This window comes from Arvicanthis niloticus, chromosome 13 (genome assembly GCF_011762505.2).
Source record: "Arvicanthis niloticus isolate mArvNil1 chromosome 13, mArvNil1.pat.X, whole genome shotgun sequence".
NCBI lineage: Eukaryota > Metazoa > Chordata > Mammalia > Rodentia > Muridae > Arvicanthis > Arvicanthis niloticus.
In genome coordinates, this window is record NC_047670.1 from 14,619,398 (window position 1) to 14,641,030 (window position 21,633).

General features: G+C 37.5%; 1 protein-coding gene across 7 annotated transcripts in view; it reads left to right on the forward strand.

The window, feature by feature from the left end:
- The window catches only part of Vps13b (vacuolar protein sorting 13 homolog B), a 567,993-nt gene that overhangs the window by 75,582 nt on the left and 470,778 nt on the right, over nt 1–21,633 (forward strand). For all 7 annotated transcript variants that reach the window (XM_076911259.1, XM_076911261.1, XM_076911260.1 and 4 more), the window contains 5 exons: nt 864–951; nt 1,574–1,765; nt 5,042–5,211; nt 11,417–11,611; nt 13,087–13,211. In XM_076911259.1, coding sequence (XP_076767374.1) covers nt 864–951; nt 1,574–1,765; nt 5,042–5,211; nt 11,417–11,611; nt 13,087–13,211 — 770 coding nt within the window. The remainder of the gene's footprint in view (nt 1–863; nt 952–1,573; nt 1,766–5,041; nt 5,212–11,416; nt 11,612–13,086; nt 13,212–21,633) is intronic.

Here is a 21,633-nt window from a genome sequence, read left to right on the forward strand (position 1 = left end):
CTTGTGATGTTTTCTGTCAGTTTCTTTTAAGCCCTGATTTTTTTTTTTTTTTTTTTTTTATTGAAACACTTGGAATGTTTTAGTCCAGATTTACACTTAGGTAGGAATAAGGGATGTTGTAGTATAGCTCTGGTTACAGTACACCCATATTTACACTTTACAACAGCTGATTAGTTTGGAGAAAGCACATAGATAGATTTACCTCTTATTAATTTTTGCTATCTCTAGAATGTAAGATTGGTGAAAATGAACATGACTTTCATTCCAAACTTCTTAGTATTTTTTTATTTTTTTCATATAACAGGTATTAATATGCTTATAGAATATTAGTGCATTTTAACATAAGTTTTCCTATATTCATATGATACAAACTTATAATTTATATTTTAATTTTTCATTAATATTGGCTTTCATAGTTAAACTAAAGAATGTAATGTTTCTGGTGTGATGAACATACATTTCAGTATACCTTCAGTGTTTGAAGTGTTTCATGTCAGTATCATTAAAGTAATTATGGACTAACTCTGTTGGAGAGGGTACATTATTGGACAGTTTTGTGATGGTGATAAAGGGGCACACAAAGTGACAAGAGTGTGTACTTCCTATTTTATTAAAGCTTTTCATTAACTAGACATTATGTGATACAGTGTTAAAAATGTCTAGTAGAAGTATGGCTGGCTGCCGGTGAGGTCAGCATTAAAGGAACATTGCTTTTCTTTTGGAGTGAATTCTTGGGGTTACCTCTCTTCCTTTGCTTTAGCAATCCTTTGAGTTGATGCAGTCCTCAGAGGGTGTTGAATAGATGTATTCTGTTGTAGCCCTTTGTTCTGTCCAATGTTCAGTTTATATTTACCTGTTGGCAGGAGACACACACTGAAATAGCTGGCATGCAAAGGTTTGGTGCTTTTTACATGGATTACCTGTATACAGTGGAGCACAGCAGCAGCAAAGGTATTGCTTTCTCTTGGATTTGTATTTACCTTTCCTTAAGCAGCAGAAAATAAAGGTATTTTCAGAGTGTGTTGGCCCTTGGTAAGCTGCGTTGTTACACTTACCTTCAGGTATTTTGTGGGGAATGGTTTAATTTTAGTTTTGTAATAGAGTTTTAAGTGTTGTAATTGAATTTTCTAATAGATTCTGGCATTTTAAATGCATTTCTTATGTAGCTGTTTGAAGTTTTATTTTTTATTTTTATTAAAAAAGTTTGTTTTGAGCATAAAATAGAAATAACTTTTTTTCCATGCTGAACACAGGTTTAAATAGTCATTTAAATACATGATAATTATAAGTTATGTTAAGAACAGTAGTGTAAATATAAATAAGGAGCTAAGAGAGGTCCAGGTCAGAAAATGACAGCTCGTTTGAATGTTTGGAAAACTTCAGAGTTGATTTTGAAAGTCGGGTCTTTTTTTATAAAGGGAAAGGAAGATAATCACTAACTCTCTAGGTTCTCTTTTTTGCATTGCTTTGTAAGTATAGTTTTCATTAGTCAGAATTAAATACTACGTTTTTGCATTCACTTTTTATGTCTGCTTGGAGTTTAAAATGTTAGTGTGAAATTGACTACTTCTAGGTCCAGCAAATCAACAAGACTTTCCTTCAGGGAAAAATGAGGATTTGGGAATAGTCCAAGAAAAGTCTACCAAGAGCCTGGTTATAGGGCCTCTAGATTGCCGCCTGGACAGCAGCGCGGTGCATCGGATTTTGAAGATGATTGTTTGTGCTCTGGAACATGAATATGAACCATATAGCAGGCTAAAACCAGGTTTGTCTTTGGCTTAATTCTTAATTGCCCTGCTATTTCACTGATTGTGTAACTCAGTTTTCCTATGCTGTTTACTTTTTCTGTTATATTTGCCTATTAGTGTGTGCTTTCGTGTATGTACCTGACAGAGACTGAACTTGTGGAAGTGTTCAAAGTGAGACTTGGAAGTTTTGGTATGAGACCTTGATATACCACATTGGTCAGGGTCTCACTGCCATGCTTTTGGATGGTATTTCTAGTACATGTTTGTGAAATACAACCCGAACATGCAGATATAGCAGTCAAGGAAACTTAGGAATAACTAATTTTAACAAAATTATGAAGATAGTTATTATGATTTTTGAAAATAAATTACTTTCACTTGAATAAAATAACTATAGGAAAAGAAGTCAGCCTAATGAGAGAAGACAGGGTACTGCTAAGAACCCCCCTGTGACTCACAGTGCAGCTTCAGCCCTCCCTCAATTTCACTGTTGTTTGTCTTTTTACTGATGTGTATGTATGATGTGTGTAACATGTTTATGTTGCCCAGACATCAGAAGAGGTCAGATCCACTGGAACTGTATTAACAGGAGGTTGTGAGCCTTCTGATGGGTGCTAAGAAACAACTTTTGGTACTCTGGAAGAGCAGGAAATGATCTTAATTGCTGAGCCACATCCCCGGTTTTCAAGGATACCTATTTTTTTACTTTTTACCATCTGAGAGTACTTGGAATTTTTGCATGTTTCATCTATCTGTCTGTCCATCTGTGCCACCTGTCCATCCATCCATCTATCCATCCATCCATCCATCCACCCATCCATTCACTCACCTATCCATCTATTCTTTCCTCCCTATCCCCCTCCCTCCCTTCCTTTCTATGATAAAGTATCATTGTGTAGTCTTACCTAGATTGGGACTTGTTATTGTTGTAGAAATTTTTAATCTCGATCCATAGTTTTTGCCCCACCTTTGATCATTTAGGTCCCGGATAAAAGATACATGCAACCTTTATATTTACAATTAGCCTTAATCAACATTAGACTTGGGCAGATATCTACCTTCTGTGCTATTAAATTCTATTTCATATTGAAAACCCCAAGTCATTCCTCACTATATTTCATCTGGGATGCTCTTAACTCCAATCGGCCAGCCCTCATGAAGATTTGGGCCATGCTTTCATGCTTTCTCGACTCCTAACCCACTGTGTCTTCTTCCTTCTATACCTTCTTCTCCCCTGGTGGTTCCCCTTTGATCCTAAGCTCATGAACCTTAAACCCCACCTCTATTTCTTCTGCCCAGCCATTAGCTCTTGGCATCTTTATTTACCAATAAGAAATAACTTGGTTGCAAAGTCACATAGCTTTACTTGGGTCTTCGTGCAGACTCATGAAGATTACCTGGGGCAATCTGGTCTTGGGGGTCTGCACTTAGCGTTATAATACATAGCAAAGTACCAAACCTCAACACTATGTAGACTTGACTGACCTTGAACTCACAAAGATCTATTTACCCATGCCTCCCCGAGTGCTGGTATTAAATGCATGTGCTACCAAGCTTGGCTTGAATTTTTATAAATGGAAATTTACAACATATTTTCTCTTTTTATATTTGTGAGATATATGTTCTTACTACTGTATAGGCTTCTTCTAGATGGATATAATTTGGATAAATAAATAAAATGGATGTAATAATAATAAAATGGATATAATAATAAATATAATGGATATAATAAAATTTATTATATAAAATGTAACTATAGATATCATAAATATAAATAATATTATAAATATATAAATATATATTTATATAAATAAATATATCATAAATTATAATATATTATAAATTCTATATAAAATAGAAATTATAAATGTTATAAAATATTAAATATACATTAAAATAGAAATAATATAAATATTATATAAAATAAAATTTTATTTATACTAAAATAAGATAGATATAATAAGCAAATAAAATGGATATAATTAATTTTACTTCTAGTAAATATTTGGTTAGTTTTTAGTTCTTTTGCTTTTTTTCATAGCAAGTGCTAGCTTAAATGATTATATATTTTCACTCTTAGGAGATACTTCTGAACTGCATTTATAAATGGCTGATTTTTTAACTCCTATAAGCTGACTGAAGCTTCTGGTTGCTTTTGATCAGGTCATGATCTGCTACCAGATGATTATGGCCCTTAGGCAGAAAAGGTTTTATATCTTAAATAACTGAAGATTTTTATTTTGTACATATTAAAGTTATATGAAATTTACATGTGAATATCTTTAATGTGTGTTTTGAACCCAAGCCCTCATACATGCTAGACAGCTACTTAGTTAGCTATATCAAGTCCCAGAAATACAGATTTGTTGGAGCACTTTGGCTGTTCCTTGTCTTTAGCTGCCTTTGTGCTTCATTGGTACACGTGAGGAATTGTGACAGACTGACCCACAAAGCCTAAAACTTATTTACAGTATCACTTTGCAGAAAGTGTTTGCTGACTCTTCTCCCAGATGCCTGTCAAAACTTCGTAATTTCCGTCTTTTAAATTTAACCATGCCAGTGGTTGTGCAGTTCTATTATAGTGCCACGTCATTGGCTGTCACATGATGCCTAATAACATCGTCTAGCTTTTATATAATGGTTGGCTGTTTGAAGAATCTGTATTTTGAGTAAGTTACTCCAACATCATTTTGCTTAATTATTTTAGGTGGTTTTAAATTTTTTTAATAAATAACATTTTGTGGGCTGGAGGTGCTCAGAACTCATTTGCAGCTCATGACCACTTGTAACTGTGGGATCTGACAACCTCTTCTGGCTTCTATAGGCACCAGGCGTATATGTGCTACACAGACATACATGCAGGGAAAACACTCATATGTAAAATAAATCAATCAAAAAGGAAGTCTGTTGGGAATGTTTGTTGGGATCTCTGCCTCCATCAGTGCAGACCTTTATCTGTATTTGTGGTAAATTGTTTTCTCTAGTTTGTGTCTTATTTTTATGCACTCATTTTAGTGATATATTAGTGTGCAGAAAATTGATACTTTTTAAAAGAAAGATAATAGGAATTCTTAAAAAGATATATTAAAAATATTTAATTTCTATGTAGCAAATATTTATACATTTATTTTATCCAGTAACTTGTATTATAGTTTAGAGTATCTCATGACTATTTCATTGTTGAAGAATTGCCCTTAAATTTTGGGGAATGGATTAATCCAGTTTTTAGTTGGCTAAGAAGATTAACTTATTCAAAATCTTCTTTACTAAATTTTTCATCCTTTTTACTTTAGAAACTAAGGATGAAAAGGAAACAATACTGAATCCCGAGGAAGTGGCATCTTTGGAGGAGTATATTCCTACTCGGCATACAAGTGTTACTCTGCTTAAATGTACTTGCACAATTTTTATGGCAGAATTCAATTTACTTGACCGTTTGCTTCCTGTCATCATGGGAGGAAAGGTATATTTCTTGTTCAGTAACATGTTTTCAGTGGTGCATGTATAATTTTGGTTATTGAATTAAGTTACATCTGTTTATGAATTTCCCCTGATGGAGTAAATTCAATGTGACTATAGTTCCTGATTTCTAGAAGGTAGTATTAAATAAAAACTTTTAATAAGATAAGCTAAGACTGTATAAAGAAATGTTGAGGCATCTGGCTTCTGGAAGTGAGACCATATATTGCTGTATTACCTCAGGTAGTTGCTTCCTATCGTTAATTCTTACTTTTCGAGCAATTGTAAATTTAGTGATTAAGAAACCAAAAGCTCTGCTAAACTAACTTAATTTTTTTCCGAATATTACATTTATTTCCCACCTCCTTTTTCTGTCTCTCCCTCTTTCTCTGTCTCTGTCTCTCCCTCTGTCTCTGTCTCTCTGTTTCTCTCTCTCTTTCCCGCTCCTTCCCCCTTCTCTCTCTGTGCGTGCAAGTGTGTGTGTGTGTGTGTTTGTATGCATGCGCGCGCATGTGTGCTTTATATGCCATAGCCATTTTGGAGGTCAGAGGACAACCTGTGGGACTCGTTTCTCTCTTTCCATCTCATAGGTCCCAGGGATTGACCTCCTGTCTTTAGGACCAGCTGACTCACATGTGTGGTAAAGCATGCATGTATTCTACACTGCAGCTGAGTTTTCTATAGGTCCCCCAGCTATATCCAGTAGTGGTATTTAGAAAGTTCTAATGTCTTACTGGAAAGAGAGAAGCCAATAATGTAAATAAATCATCTTGTTCCTATTCAGAACCAGAATTGGGCTGCTTTAGTACGTGTATACTTGTCTTTGTACTTACTGAATACATGTTACTCTTTTAAGGGCTCAGAGAAAGCCAGCAAGTATTTTCTTCACAGGCTTAGTTCTCATTGTTGACCTCAACCCCATGTTCACAATGAACTTTCTCCTTTGCCTTTCTCTGATACTAAGGGTTTACAGTGCACAAGGGCAGCTTAGGAGTGAGCTGACAATATGAATCGAATTTCATGGTGATTTGAACCACTCTCTCAGTAAGATTTCCTTCTTAGCAATTTTTCCTTTGAAAATTAATATGGTTGAGGAACAAACTCATGATTTGAGTATCTCAAAAACAAGCAAATCTGAGTGGCACAGCAGAAAAAAATGGACTTACAAACAGGAAAGAACACTCAAAATTATGTAACAACTAAAAGTATATAACAAAAAATATACTTAGATAAGTTTTATTCAAACAAAAGTCCTTTTAAAGAACCAAAGGACATCTGGAAGATGCTCAGTGGTGAGGAGCAGTTGATGCTGGTGTAGAGAAGGCATGTTTAGTTCCCACATGGCAGCTTAGTGCATGTGTAGCTCTGACTGCAGGGACCCAGGACCTTCTGACCTCTGTAGGTACCAGATGTACATCCATACACAGACACACATGGAGGCCAAAGACTCATATGCATGAAAGAAGAATATGTACCATACAAAGGAATAAAGATTGAACGCACAACTAATTTACTCTAAGAAACCATGCAAGCAGCAAGAAAGAGAAGTAGAATAGGCAGAAATTTGGGAGACCTAGAACTGGGTATATTACAAAAGTATAATTTAAAAATGAATGAGATTCAAGCCATGTACTTTGGCTGCCAACATGTTGATGTTGTTAAAGACAAGCTTTATCATGATGGGCAGGTATAAAAGCATTTCCAGGACAAAAAGGGCTAGCATGATCAAGCTATATATGCCATTCTTGAAGCTTGACCAAAATAGAAATACTGACCTCAGGCCATGGGCAATATTATCAGCAGTATCTACCACATCAGTGCTCAGCAGATCAGCATTCTTGAAATTCATAAGCTCACTATGCAAAGTTAAAACCTCCAGAGAGGTGTTAGAATTATGCCAAATACACTGCAAGTGTCTTTAAACTTTTTCCTAATTATAATGACTACCAATGTAAATTTTAGAACTAACATGAATCCAATGGTATTTGTCATGACACTTGAGATGGCTCCTTACTCTTAAACTCTGAACCGCCTTCCAATAATTTGAATAGGATAAAGAGCATCAATCCGTTGTTTCAAATGCCTATCTAAATCCTTTTGTATACTCAACACATTAGTAACATTTTTTGCTAAATAATTAACAAAGGTAGCTGTCTTAACTTCTTGTGTCAAAGCAGTTGCAGAAGCAGTGGTGCTAGCAATTAATGTAATTAAAGCTATTATACCAGCAATAATCAAGTCCACTACCCTCTTGCTTCTGCTTAAAGCCTGACCCACTTCTTATAGTACTTGGAAGCTTTTTTTTTTTTTTTTTTTTTTTTTTTTTAGAAGACCAAGGTTCTGTGATATTCAGGGCAATAAAACAAAAGTTGATTGATAGACCTTTGTAACTGACATGCTGGATTTCAACAAACTAACCTAATTAGAAAGTGTACAATCTGTGCAACTTACATTAATTTAAAAAGTAATTCTAACTTGACAATTAAAAGAGCCTTTAACAAATGTACTAACACTTGTTCGAAATTCAGATCCTTTCCCAACTTTATCTCTTGCTATTATAACATCATAGAGAACTGCAGCTAACTTCCAAATATGTCTCTGAAAATGTCCAGGACCAGCCTTTCAAATGAAGACTATTATTTCCAATATTGGTTTGATTTCTAGACCAGTACATGATTGAGTCCAAATAACTGGCCACACTTAAGAAAAGTACAAAAGTCATTATAACTTCTCTTTTTGATTCTCTGTTCCACAAGGCAAGGCAGCTTGTCCCATCAGTGGTATAGGTAAGCAAAGGTGGGTCGGGAATATATGTCCAATACAGCTTCCCAGTCACCAAGTATGAGTATTGTTAGGCCGCTCAGCAAGCTCACAGGTCAGCATCATTCTTTGTCTGGGCATCAGCATGTTTCACCCTTTGCTCTGGCAGCCACCACGCTCCTTCAGCATCCTGCAGAAAAAAACACAAGTACCTGATCGGGATCATACCTTATGCCAGTAAGTGGATCCTTCTGTTTCACCTAAGTATGCCTAATTGTAGAGTAGATACTCCTCAGAGCGTTTCTTGGCATCCAGATTTTTTTTAAAAATAAAATTTAAAATAAAAAGAACATAATTTAAATAAATTTGTGGTATAAGAGGTTATACTTCCCCCTTTTTTATTTTATGAAGATAATGTTTTAAAGTTCCATGGGCCCCTTCCACAGACCCTTGTCCTTGAAAATTATAAGGAATCCCAGTAATATGAGCAATATTAAATTTCTGCCAAGTCTCAAATGCTCAACTGCCATAGCCAGTTCCATTATCTGTTTTTGTTTGTTTTTCTTTCTTTCTTTCATTAATTTATTATTGGATACTTTATTTACCTACATTTTAGATGTTACTCCCTTTTCTCATTCCACCCACCCCAGAAACCTTCCTCCCTCCTCCTATTTCTATGAGGATGTGCCCCTATCCATCCACACACTCCCACCTCTCCACCGTTGAAATCTCCCTCACTGGGGCATCCAGCCTTCAAGGGACCAAGGCTTCCCTCTCCCAATGATGGCCAACAAGGCCATCCTCCCCTACATATACAGCTGGTGCCATGGGTCCCTCCATGTGTATACCCAGGCTAGCTGTTTAGATCCTGGAAGCTCTGGTTGGTTGGTATTGTTGCTCTTCCCATGGGGCCGCAAGCCCTTCAACTCCTTCAGTCTTCTAACTCCTCCATTGGGGACCCTGTAATCAGTTCAATGGTTAGCTGTGAGCATCTGCCTCTGCATATGTCAGGCTCTGGCAGAGCCTCTCAGCAGACTCCTATCAGCATGCACTTCCTGACATCCACAACAGCGTCTACCTTTGGTGACTGCACATGGGATGGATATCCAGGTTGGAGCACTCTCTGGATGGTCCCTCCTCCAGGCTCTGCTCCACACATTGTCTCCATATTTGCTCCCATGAGTATTTTGTTACTCTTTCTAAGAAGGACTGAAGCACCCACACGTTGGTCTTTCTTCTTCTTGGGCTTCATGTGGTCTGTGAGTTATATCTTGGGTATTGTGAGCTTTTGGGCTAATACCCACTTATCAATGAGTGCATACCATGTGTGTTCTTTTGTGATTGTGTTACCTCACTCAGGATGATATTTTCTAGTTCTATACATTTGCCTAAGAATTTCATGAAGTCATTATTTTTAATAGCTGAGTAATACTCCATTGTGTAAATGTACCACATTTTCTGTATCTGTTCCTCTGTTGAAGGACATCTGGGTCCTATCCAACTTCTGGCTATTATAAATAAGGCTGCTATGAACATAGTGGTGCATGTGTCCTTGTTAAATGTTGGAGCATCTTTTGGGTATATACCTAGGAGTGGTATTTCTGGATCCTCAGGTAATGCTATGTTCAATTTTCTGAGGAACCACCAGACTGATTTCCAGAGTGGTTGTACTAGCTTGCAATCCCACCAACAATGGAGGAGTGTTCTTCTTTTTCCCCATCCTTGCCAGCATCTGCTGTCATCCGAGCTTTTGATCTTAGCCATTCTGACTGGTGTGAGGTGTAATCTCAGAGTTGTTTTGATTTCCATTTCCCTTATGACTAAAGATGTTCAACATTTCTTTAGGTGCTTCTTGGCCTCTTTAGGTGCTTCTCGGCCATTTGATATTCTTCAGATGAAAATTCTTTGTTGAGCTCTGTACCTCATTTTTTAATAGGGTTATTTGATGACATGTCTGGAGTCTAATTTCTTGGGTTTTTTGTGTATCTTAGATATTAGCCCTCTATTAGATGTAGGGATGGTATCAATCTTGTTTATGAAATAAAAAAGGGGGAGAGGTGTAGTGCTTTTGTGTTCCGCGCCCCTTCTGAGTCCCCTCGCCCGCTGCCCGCAAGAGAGACACGGGAGGCAGTGTTTGGGTAGTTACTACAGCGAGGCTTTATTCTTGTATCAGCTGAAGCGGAAGATCCCAAGCCCGGAAAAGGCACTGCTTATATGCACCCTAGAGTGGTGTGTTCACTTCTGATTGGCTGTTTACTCATCACCCCATATTACACCCCGGGATGGGCAGTGGCTTGGCGCGCTTTTGCCTCTTGCACCTGCGCAGTTTAGTTGTTTACTTGTGGGAGCACCGGATGCCAGCGCCATCTTGTAATGGCGAATGTTGTCACCACTCGCTGCGGCTCCCTATAGTTTTGGGGGCTTCATGGCAATAATCTGATATGGGCCAAGGACAAGAAAATGGGCTACCTTGCAGGAGTATGACATTGGTCAAGGACAGGGAAGTAGACTTCAGGCAGGAATCTGACATTAGGCTAGAACAAAGAAGTAATTTCAGGCAGGAATCTAAATCTTAGGCTAGAACAAAGAAGTAATTTCAGACAGGAATCTAAATTTTAGACTAGAACAAGGAAGTAGGCTTCAGGCATGAAAATGACTTTGGGCTAGGACCGGGAAGTTGGCTCAAATATTTTGGTCATCCTGATCAATCCTTAGAAACAGTGATTATGTGGGCGTTCACAGAATTTTTTTTTATTGCCTTGCTTCTTATTTTACTATTTCTGTTTCAGTCAGTCAGTGTTAAGACAGCGTGTCTCTGTATTATTACTGGCTTTTGAATTAGAGAAACCACTTGTAAGATAGGTTGTCTCAAGACAAAGAGGATCTTGGTTTTCTTCATTAAAAGCCAGGACTAGGACATTTTGAGATTTAGTTCTAGGAAAGGTAGGGGTACTTAGCAATTAGGATACATTTTCTAGGTATCTTGCAGCTTACCTATACCATTTTGGGAATCCAGAAAGGTTCATGTAACACTGCCCCCACCAAAACCCTCTCAAAATGTAGGACTTCTATGCCTTCAAAATAAGTATTCTTAATAAATATGTTTTGGATCATATTTTTATTTTCTGTGTACTTTATAATATTTGGTGTAATTCTCTGACATTTTTGAATGATTAAGAAATGATGGAATGGTAATGCTCCTTCCTGTTGATTGAGAAATAAAAATTGTTAGCTAAAGGAGCAAGAACAAGTTTTAAAGAAATGCATTCTTTAAAAGCTGAGGCATATTTGGATTACTTAGCACACATTGTATTTGGTTTTTTCATGAGTGCTCTAACAGGTATTTCTAGCTGGGTTTTCACTGTGAAGTACGAGGGTCTACAGTTGGTGATGGTTGTGGGTCAGCCATTGGTTTGCTAGAATGTAAAATGAATACTGTTACTTTCCAGAACTCAAGTAACTTCACAAGTGCCACAAACTTCCAGTCACTTCGGCCTTTGCCATCCATTCAGATATTGGTGGATAAAGTTAACTTGGAGCATTCTGTGCCAATGTATGCTGAACAGCTGGTGCATGTCGTCAGCGGCCTGTCTCACCCTTCTGATAATCTTCTTCACTATTGCTACGTCCACTGCTACCTTAAGGTATGGAAAGATGATTTTCTTGTTTGTTAGTGTCTGTTCACATTAGTAATATCAATCAAGTTTCTTTGTGCTTAAGCTTGTAGTTTTATGTGATCAATATTTCACAAGTTAAGATTTAAGTAGTATTTAGTCACTACTCCAGTATAATTAAAATGTTTTCAAATTTTTTTATTGTTTGCTAGAAATTAGTAGTTTGGCAGTTGTGATTTAACAATTTTGAAGATCTAAAAGTATCATCCACAGTGAGTTTTGTAAGCAATGTGAAAAATGTTCAATATGGGTGTTTTAAAAAGCTCAGGATTTACTTGAAAAGAAATATCACCGTAGGCATAGTGCTGTATAAGGAGGCTTCAACCCAAGTTTTTAGTCATTTTCTTCTTGTTGGAGTCACATTAATTTCTTGATATAAAGGGAAATGCTTGATTTGTTCCAGTGAGTCCATGTGCAAGCATGCATGCATATATGCATGTGTGTACATGCACTTGTCCATGTGGCAGTGAAGCTGAGTTTGACATCAGATGTCTCCATGTGATTTCTTGATTCTTCTTTGCACACGACTGTATAATAAACTGTGATCAACAGCCTCCAAAAACAGCCAACGGACAACCCAAGTAAAACCCATCCTGCCTCTTGGAACCCTAGCATTTATATACTCTCTGAAAAGTTCCCAGAATTCCAAATGTCACGCAATCCCAGAAAGTATCTGCACTTGGCAGAATTATGCCTCTGCTGGAGCATGAGGCAAATCATAACTGTTGTGGAAAATCTGAAGAAGTCCCATATCACACACCTGGGATTAAAACGGAAACATATTTTTACAATATTTCTGTGTTTTTTAAAGAAACTAAAACTCCAACGTTGTCACTACAAGGGATCAAACTCAGATCTTTACACTTGGGAGGCAGTCTACCTCCCTGGTCCTTCCATCCCCAATTTAAAAAAGATATATTTAAAAATAGTTATAGTGTCAGTGAAATGGCTCACTGGGTAAAGGTGCTTGTTACCAACCTTTTCCATATGTGGTTGAGAGGACAACTTAGGAGAAATACTCCACTAGGTGGGGGTTCAAATACAGGCCTCAGCTCCTGAGGATTGGTGGCAAGCACCTTGAATCTCATAAGTCCTCTCAGTAGCTTTTATTCTAAAAGCGCACCGAATTTCCTATGAAGGACTTCATGAGAAAGATTAAAGTACCCAGATAGAGCCCTCCTCTCAGTTGATACATTGGTGACCTGAAAATCCTTAGTTATATACTTATATAACATTTGGACAATAATTTTAGATTTCTTCTGGTTAGTTTTAAGTCTAAAGTATTGAAATTTAACTGTTGTCAAGCCATCTCAAACAGAAAAACGTGTTTTCCAGGAGCTTCACTGGGAAGTGAGTAGGCGTGGTGGGCATGCCATGATTGTGCAGCTGCACTGGTGTTGAACCCTTGCTCACTTGCTGAGCCTTGGCTGTGTTCTGTTTTCCAGGTGTTTGGTTTTCAGGCAGGCCTGACATGCTTGGATCATAGTGGATCTTACTGCTTACCTGCACCAGTTATTCCCTCTTTCAGCACCGCTCTTTATGGGAAGCTTCTCAAACTCCCTGCTCTCTGGTAAGTAATGACTTGTTTATTTATGTTCATTTTCATTTTATAATTTCTGGATGGAAAAATTTAAAATTGTCTAGCTTTTGCCCATGTGTTAGTTTTATACAAAATGTTAGAAAAACAGTTGAAATTTTATTCTTACTGAGACCTAAGAAATGAACACCTCCATTTTTTGAAACTTAAAAAATTAAAATACCACAGCTATTTATTTTGTGTGTATACATGTGTACGTGCATTCATGTGCCATTGCACATTTTTAGAGAGAAGTTAGGGCACACCTCTGGTGTGGCTTCTCTCCCATTATGTGGGGCTGGGGATTGAATTCAGGCCTGTGGACTTGCTGGTAAGCATTTTGTGTGCTCAGCTACCTTACCAACTTACTGCTGTCCTTCCCAGTGATGTGTTAGTTCTTAGTATCTTCTGGAGTAGGATGGTTAATGAGTAATAACTTCCTTCATATTAGAGGCATGTGCTGCTGCCTTAGAGAGGATCAGGGACTACAACATCGGGGGACCTTGCCTCTGGGAGCTCGGCAGATCAGTGGAAGAAGTGCAGTTTCATTTCATGTACTGCATAAAGTATACAATCAAATAGATTCTATCAAATAGAGAAGACATGTTTAGTACTGTGTGTTGTACAATTTTAACCTTCATCACTTATTCAGGATTGCCTACTCTATTTGAAGGTCATATTTCCTTATATTCTAAGAGATCTTTGAAGGAAAGGTAATATTTTCTCTTTATTTTTAGTTAAAAGTAAATGTTTTTAAATATGTTGTATAATTAATTGTTTAAATAGAAGAAATAAATTTATGTAAAATTATCTTCTAGTGAAATATTTTTATATTTAAAACATGTATTTTGATGTGTCCTAACTAGCAATATTGTATTTATATATATATACTTATCTTCAGTTTTTTATTTAAGCAGCCTTTCATTCAAAGTAACTTCCAGAAAAACAGATATGGGTATCTTAAAAAATAATACTGTATTCCTTTAATAATTTGAAATACTTTTAAAATGAAATTAGTAAGGAAATTATTTATTTTATCAAAGAAATTTGTCTATTGACCCAGAGAATTTATAAAAAGACATATTATAATTACCTCTTGAAATGAATCGTGTAAAATGAAACTACTTTATAGTTTCTTTTAATGTTTCTTGGCAGGTTTCTATTTGTAAATGTCATGTTCCTCATATGTCATTTATCATGCTATGTACAGATGGATTTAACCTGATATGTAGCATATTCCATTTGAGCTAATACATGTTCTATTCTGATCTGTTAAGAATCTGTTAAGTTGGGGCCAGGCATGGTGGCACTCAGGAAGCAGGTGGATATCTTTGAATTTGGGACCAGCCTGGTCTACATAGTGAAATCAGGCCAGCCAGGGCTACATAGTGACTAGTGAGACCTTGCCTCAAGAAAACAACAACAAAAAACAGGGTATTTCTTTTAGTTCATGTGTTGGAATCAATTTTACTGAGTGCTTCAGAAACCTATTATCTCAATTATTTTGTTTTCTCTCAAAATCACAATGGAATATTTACTTGTCTATAAGAAACAGTTCTTTGTTGACATTTGCTGGATAGACATGAGCTGCACCTATGTGTTCCAGAATCTCTCTCTCTCTCTCTTTTTTTTTTTTTTTTTTTTGGTTTTTTGAGACAGGGTTTCTCTGTATATCCCTGGCTATCCTGGAACTGGCTCCGTAGACCAGGCTGGCCTCTAACTCAGAAATCTGCCTGCCTCTGCCTCCCAAGTGCTGGGATTAAAGGCGTGCGCCACCACCGCCCGGCCGTGTTCCAGAATCTTAACAGCCCTGTATTTTACTTTCCAAACCTTGCTGCCTTTGCCTTCATGTGCCACTTTTATTTGACTTGTTTTTTCTTAGTACATCTTGATTCCTTCATTGTTTTAGGAACACAACTTATATTTTAGTGTTTATTAGTTACTTTCTTGTTGCTGAGCCAATAGCTAATAGAAAGTAACTTTAGGTGGGGAAGGGTTTATACTTTGAGGCTGAGTAACCTGTTATGTTGGGAAAGCATGGTCCCAGGAGCAGAAGACTGACATCCACATATCCGTGAGTCAGGAAGCAAAGGCTGGACTATAAAGCTTCAGCGTCCCCCACCCACGCCCCCAGTGGCCTGCTTTTCCAGTATAGTTCCTCCTCCTACAGGTTCACTGCCTTGACCAACAGTACCACCAGGAGGAAGGCAGGTGCTCAAACACATGAGCACACAGGGGACCTTTTAACATCTAAACCACAGCATGGTCTGGGTCTCATTTACCTAGATCTGCCATCAGCTCTCCTGACTCCAAGATCCTACCATGAGGCACAACAGTCTCTAAAGCTCATAGTGGTCCTGACAGCCCTAGTGAATCAACCTCTTTCTTAACTTTCCAGTGAACTTACGTCTGTTTGGCCTCATGAACTGGGTAGCAAACATTTCTCTCTCACATCCTGTTTTCTCAGTAATGCTTGTCCTTTTTCTGAGGTCTTCTAGGCCTTGATATTAATGAAGATGTCAGCCTGAAATAACCAAGTGTTCCTACTGGCTCATACGAACCACCCAGGCAGAGACTGCTAACTTCATACTGCCTCAGGCTGTGTAGCCTTTGTTAAATGGAGTAATGCATAGTATTACTTACCCATTACTACTCTTGAGTAATATTCATTCCTTTGTTTCTAAGGCACTCATACCTGTTTCATTTACCCTGTGTTGCGTAGTGTGGTAAGCCAATTCAGGCAGTCCAGTTATAGAGTATTCTTTGATTACTCTAGTTTCTAATAGTAGGACATATTGAGGCCCCCATTTATTAGCTAAATTATGGATTTTCCTATCCTTATTACAAACTTTAGAAATGAGGGCTGTCTTCTATCTCTGTTACCATGCTTTCTTTTTACTGTGCGATTCTTATTGCGAATCCCAAGGGTTCGGACCCCAGCAGAGGGTCTTAACCTGTATTGTGTTTCCCTTACATTTTGCCATCTGTAGAATATAGCAACCCAACGACCCTATATCATCTTCTTGTTCTATGTTTTCTCTGCCAAACCAGAGGCTGATGTGGAGAGTGGCATCTTCATGTCTTTTTTCCATTGTATGTCCCCTTACATAGACAAATTCTTTATGGACAGACAGCTGGGTCTCAGTTATATGACCCAGTGTCTGTAATAAAGGGCACTAAACAGCCATCACAGCTTTTTTTTTTTTTTTTTTTTTTTATGATTTTGTCCCTTACATATTACTTTGAGGATTAATTCTTAGTTCATCACTTGTTTTGGTGGAATCAATTTTAGTCATGAGGAAGATGCCATTTGCGGTGATTTGAATAAGAACATATTGGGTTTCCAGATGATTATTCAAACAGAGCAACACATTTCCAAGTGTACTTTTAAAATTTTCAGATTGAGTATTATATCTAGAAAGATATGTGTATTATGTATATTCACTGGGGTATTTCATTACTGGACTGAACTTTTGGTAAGTAGCTCAGAACTGAAGCAGAACATTGTTAGTATCTCAGAAGCCTGTGTAAGTTCCCACCTGTGGTTAATAATTATCCTGAGTTTTTAATGGTGGCTTAGTTTTAGCTATTCTTGAATAAAGCACAGGTAACATAATATTCTGTTTTGATTGATTTCTGTCACTCAGGTTTTGTGAAGTGTATCCAGACACTAGAATGTAGTTTTGAAATTGCTTATTAATATTTTTATATGATATTCTCTTACATGAGCATTGATAATTTATTTGTTCTTGGTCTGAAATTTTATTCACTTCTATTAACTCTTCTATTTCTTTGCCAAGAAATACCACAGAGTCACACTGCACAGTAAACCTCCTTTAATGGGAGGGAGACAAGAGGGCTGCCTCTGCTTGGGTGAGAAGCAGCCACGTGGGCAGGAGGCAGTCTCTATATGGGGTTTCTTGAGGGGAGAACTATCTAGGGTGGCTTGAGATTGGAGGGATTCTTGTGGCCTGATCTTGGGCTTTTTGTGGTCTGTGGGCAGAGCCTGGCCACTCCTCCCACATTGAGGGGCTGAGAATGCCAGTCAAGGCATTAGAGAAGTCTGGAGGATGGGCCCTAGGAATGTACCTCAGGGGTTTGCATTCTTCTCGCTTGTGTTTTCTATTGATAAATAATCAAGGATTGGGAAAGAGGGTGACATTATTATTAAGCTACTTCCTATTGAATGAAGACATTGAAGTTTTGGGGGCAAGGTTGATCTTCACCTTCAGGATATAATCAGGTGTTGTAGGCCTCTGGCTCTGTAGAGGCCTCTGGAATCTGGCTGGTCATAGTATAATAGCAAATTTTTTGGATCTCTTGTTAAAAAATTCTAGACAAGTTTATAAAGCAGGGTGTAACTAGTTCAATTAAAAAAAAGGAGGAGAAGAGGGGGTTAGGAAGGGTGATATCTAATTCCATCTATATTCGGCTGTCAGTGACCCACTGGCTGGAGGCATCAAGCTGTTTCTTATGTTTTTGCGGATCTGTCTGGAGTGAGTTATTAGAGCTTATCTTTTACTATACCAGACTGGTTGACATAGAAGAAACATTCCTCTTTGAGGAAGAGACAAAGACCACCTGTCTTTCTGCTGTTAGTAGATCTAATCCTCACAGATTTTGTAGCATTACTCATTACTGCAGCCACAATTTTCCTTTTTCCTAAGGAGCTTAAGTTGTGTTGGGGGGGGCTGTTATATGCCATCTATGAAATAGTTTCCAACTCATCATGGTATGATGGGAACAGTGCCATGTGTGGGTTTGGATAGAAGCTGCAGTACAATACAGAGAGTGTGAAATGTCATGTGTCCATGTAAAAATAGTGTAGTGGAGAAGATGCGAAGAAAGCAAACACATTTCAATCTAAAAGCTGAAAAAAAATTTTATTTTATTTAATATTTTATTTACATTTAAGATGCCATCGCCTTTCCCCATTTCCCCTCCCTAGAAAACCCCTGTCCCATGCCCCCCCTTTCCTTTTTGCTTTTATACAATTTTTTAAATGTTAATCAAAGGATTTATAAGTTTGGTAATGCTCAATCAGAAGCGTAACCCAATACCCAACCTAGATATAAAAACCATCTTTGACTGATGGAGACCTGTGAACATATGCCTCCATGGCCCCTCTCTCTCTCTCTCATCACCTAGCTTCTCCTCTCCTTCATCTTCTCTCCTTACTCCATCTCTTCCTCTCAATACTCCTTCCCACTTAGCTCCTCCTACATATCACTCTTCCTGTTAAAGTAAAACTGAAAGGTGAAAATTAATCACTATGTTCTGTATGTTTAAGAAAGGAGAAAGTTTCTTTTGAGTTATTGTGGACAGTTTAAGAGAAGAGGTTCTGTTATGATTGACCTTTAAATGCCTAAGGGAGAGTTTCTACCCATTACAGAATACAGTGGGCTGAACTTTGGAAGGTTACTTTAACCTTTGATTTGTGCATGGATATGATTTCTACACTTAAAATATATCAACAAAGAAAAGCAGTTAACTAGTTAATTATACAATTATTAGCCTTAGTTTTAGGACGTTTTAAAACTTGTTATACAGTTTCAATTCACTTCTCTCCACTACTTTTTTTTTTTTTTTTTTTTTAACAAATGTTGTTTGTTTATTTTTAGTTTTGAGATAGGACTTCAAGCTAATTGCTCAGGCAATTCTGGAACTCAGAGTGATCCTCCTGCCTCTGTCTCCCAGGTAAAGTGTGAGTTTTACTTATGGAGATATATGTATCATAGTTTGAAGGCTGAGTGTATAGAACTATTCCTTGAGGTGCAGCCATTTCTTTGGTGTTGGTGCTTGTTAGTATCTGGAGGGTCATGTCCTCCTTGGTCCATTGAAGCCATTGTGAGGCTGATCCAGGGAAGACTGCACATTTTCTGTGAAAGACAAGTGTTGGTTCCCGGAAGTGATGACTGTGCTGGATAGTTTTATATTATTTAACACAAGCTAAAGTCTCAATAAGAAAATGCTTCTGTTAAGATTGGCCTGTAGGCAAGCTTTTAAGGCAGTGTGATTCTCAACCTGTGGGTTGAACAACACTTTTACAGAGATCATAAGACCATCAGAAAACACAGATATTTATATTTTATAACTAGCAAAATTACAGTTTTGAAATAGCAATGAAAATAATTTTGTAGTTGGGAGTCACCACAACATGAGGAACTGTATTAAAGGGCTGCAGTGTTAGGAAGGTTTTGAACTACTGCTATAGGGTGTTTTCTTAATTAATGATTGGTAAGGGAGAGCCTAGTTCATTGTGGGTGATGCCATCTCTGGGCTGGTGCTCCTGGGTTTTATAAGAAAGCAGGCTGAGCAGGCCATGTGATGTAACAAGCCAGTAAGCAGCACCCTCCATGGCCTCTGCATCAGCTCCTGCCTCCAGGTTCCTGCCCTGCTTGAGTTTGTACCCATCTTCCTTTGATGATGAACAGTGATGTGGAAGTTTAAGCTGGATAAACCTTTCCTTCCCCATCCTGCTTTTGGTCATGGTGTTTCACCACACCAATAGTAATCCTAACTAAAACATTGACTGTACTGGATATGTATTTACTGTACCATTCTTTATAGTAATTCACCAACTACTTAAGAAATAGAGGGTGCTTAATGCATTACTTTAACAAACAGGAATGCGTAAGAGGTGTGGTCTTTGAAAATTGGAGTAAACCCTCTAACTCTTATACTAGATGACATTATAAATAAATTAATGACATAAGGAAAAAAGTTATGTGGGTTAGAGAGTCATGGAGAACTTGGAAGTAGTGTGTAAGGAGATTATTAAAGGATGCATAGGACCTGAAAGTGAACACTATACTTTAAAATGGGAATTTAACATTTTTAAATAACATAGGAAGTAAGATGGTATTTATTTGTATAAAAGTAAAATTTAAGGTCATTAAAAGTGTCAACTGATTCTCATAATGGCCACACAAGAATTCTAGTGAAGTATTTTTATCTTTTCTGCTTTGATGATCCAGTTTGATTTTTGCCTTATAATAAAATTCAAAAAAAATTAACCAAATTTGACTTCAGAGGCTATATATTAGTTATAGTAGACAGATAATAAACCTAATGTCTGTTAGGATCAGTTAAATAGTATGTAGATACTCTGATCCTGCTTTAATAGAACTGTGGATATCAGCTACAATAGTTAATTTTGATTGTCAACATGCTGGGGTTATTTAGAATCACACAGAAGCAAATCACACAGTCAGAGTGTCTGTGAAGAATTACTTAGGTTATGTTAGTTATTGTTGGAAGACCCATCCTAAATGTGGTTGTTATTATTCGATGGGCTGAGGTCCTGGACTGAATAAAAAGCAGAAAGTGGGCAAGCACAGCATTCATTACTTTCTGTTGCTAACTAAGCATGCAGCGCTGCTGCCATGCTTCCCCCACCCCAGTTAGCTATATCCAACTAAACTTTAAGACAGACTCTTCTTTATATTTATTTTCGTTAGGTATTTGGACAGAGCCATGAGAAAAGGAACTAATTGATCAGCACTGAGTGTGGTTGTAGGCACTTTCTGATTGCTGAGTCTCTGTGACACTTTTGATTCATAGTCATCTGAGCCACTGTTTGAACATTTAAAAACTGTTTTACTATTATTATTCTATGGAGGAGTTTGTTTGGGCTTATGGTTCTAGAGGGATGAGTCTGTCGTGACTTGGAGGCATAGTAGTAAGTGGCAGGCATGCTGATAGGATCAAGAAGCTGAGAATTCATATCTTCAAACACAGATGTAAGGCAAAGAGTGGCAAGGTGCTGTTCCTCTTAAAGCCCAGCCCACTGCTGTACTTATTTCAATAAAGCTGTACCACCTATGCCATGCCAACAGTGCCATTAACTGGGGACCAGGGATTCAAATACCAAAGCCTGTGGGGGACATTTCATATTTAAACCATCACATTCCTCTCTCTGGTCCCCCATAGGTCTCATGGCCATATCATAATGCAGAATAAATTTAGGTCAGTTTAAAAAATCCCTGCTGTTGGCCATGGCAGCATTCTGCAACTGTGGATGAACTATCCATGACCCTTTCATCCTTCATGCCTAATTGTAGTACCACATGGACGAGTGGCGAGTTCAGCTGCCACCTTTGGCTAGCTCATGATTCCCTTGAATCACATTAACAGCATTTCAAACAAACAAACAAACAAACAAACTTCATTTCTTTTTAGAAGCACAAGTTGCAAGACTGAGGGCACCCTTTCCTTTATTTCAGTGCATACCAGACCTTTAATGGTGCTAATCTCCATAATAATTACAGCCCCTCTTCTAGAACTTTTGGATGTAACATTAAGATCCCTAGTGCTCTTTTTTTTTCTTTAAAATGAACATTTGTATTTTTCTATGCCCATTTTTTAACTGTAGGCTTGTCTAAGCATCCTTTTTTCTTTTTTATTTATTTTTATA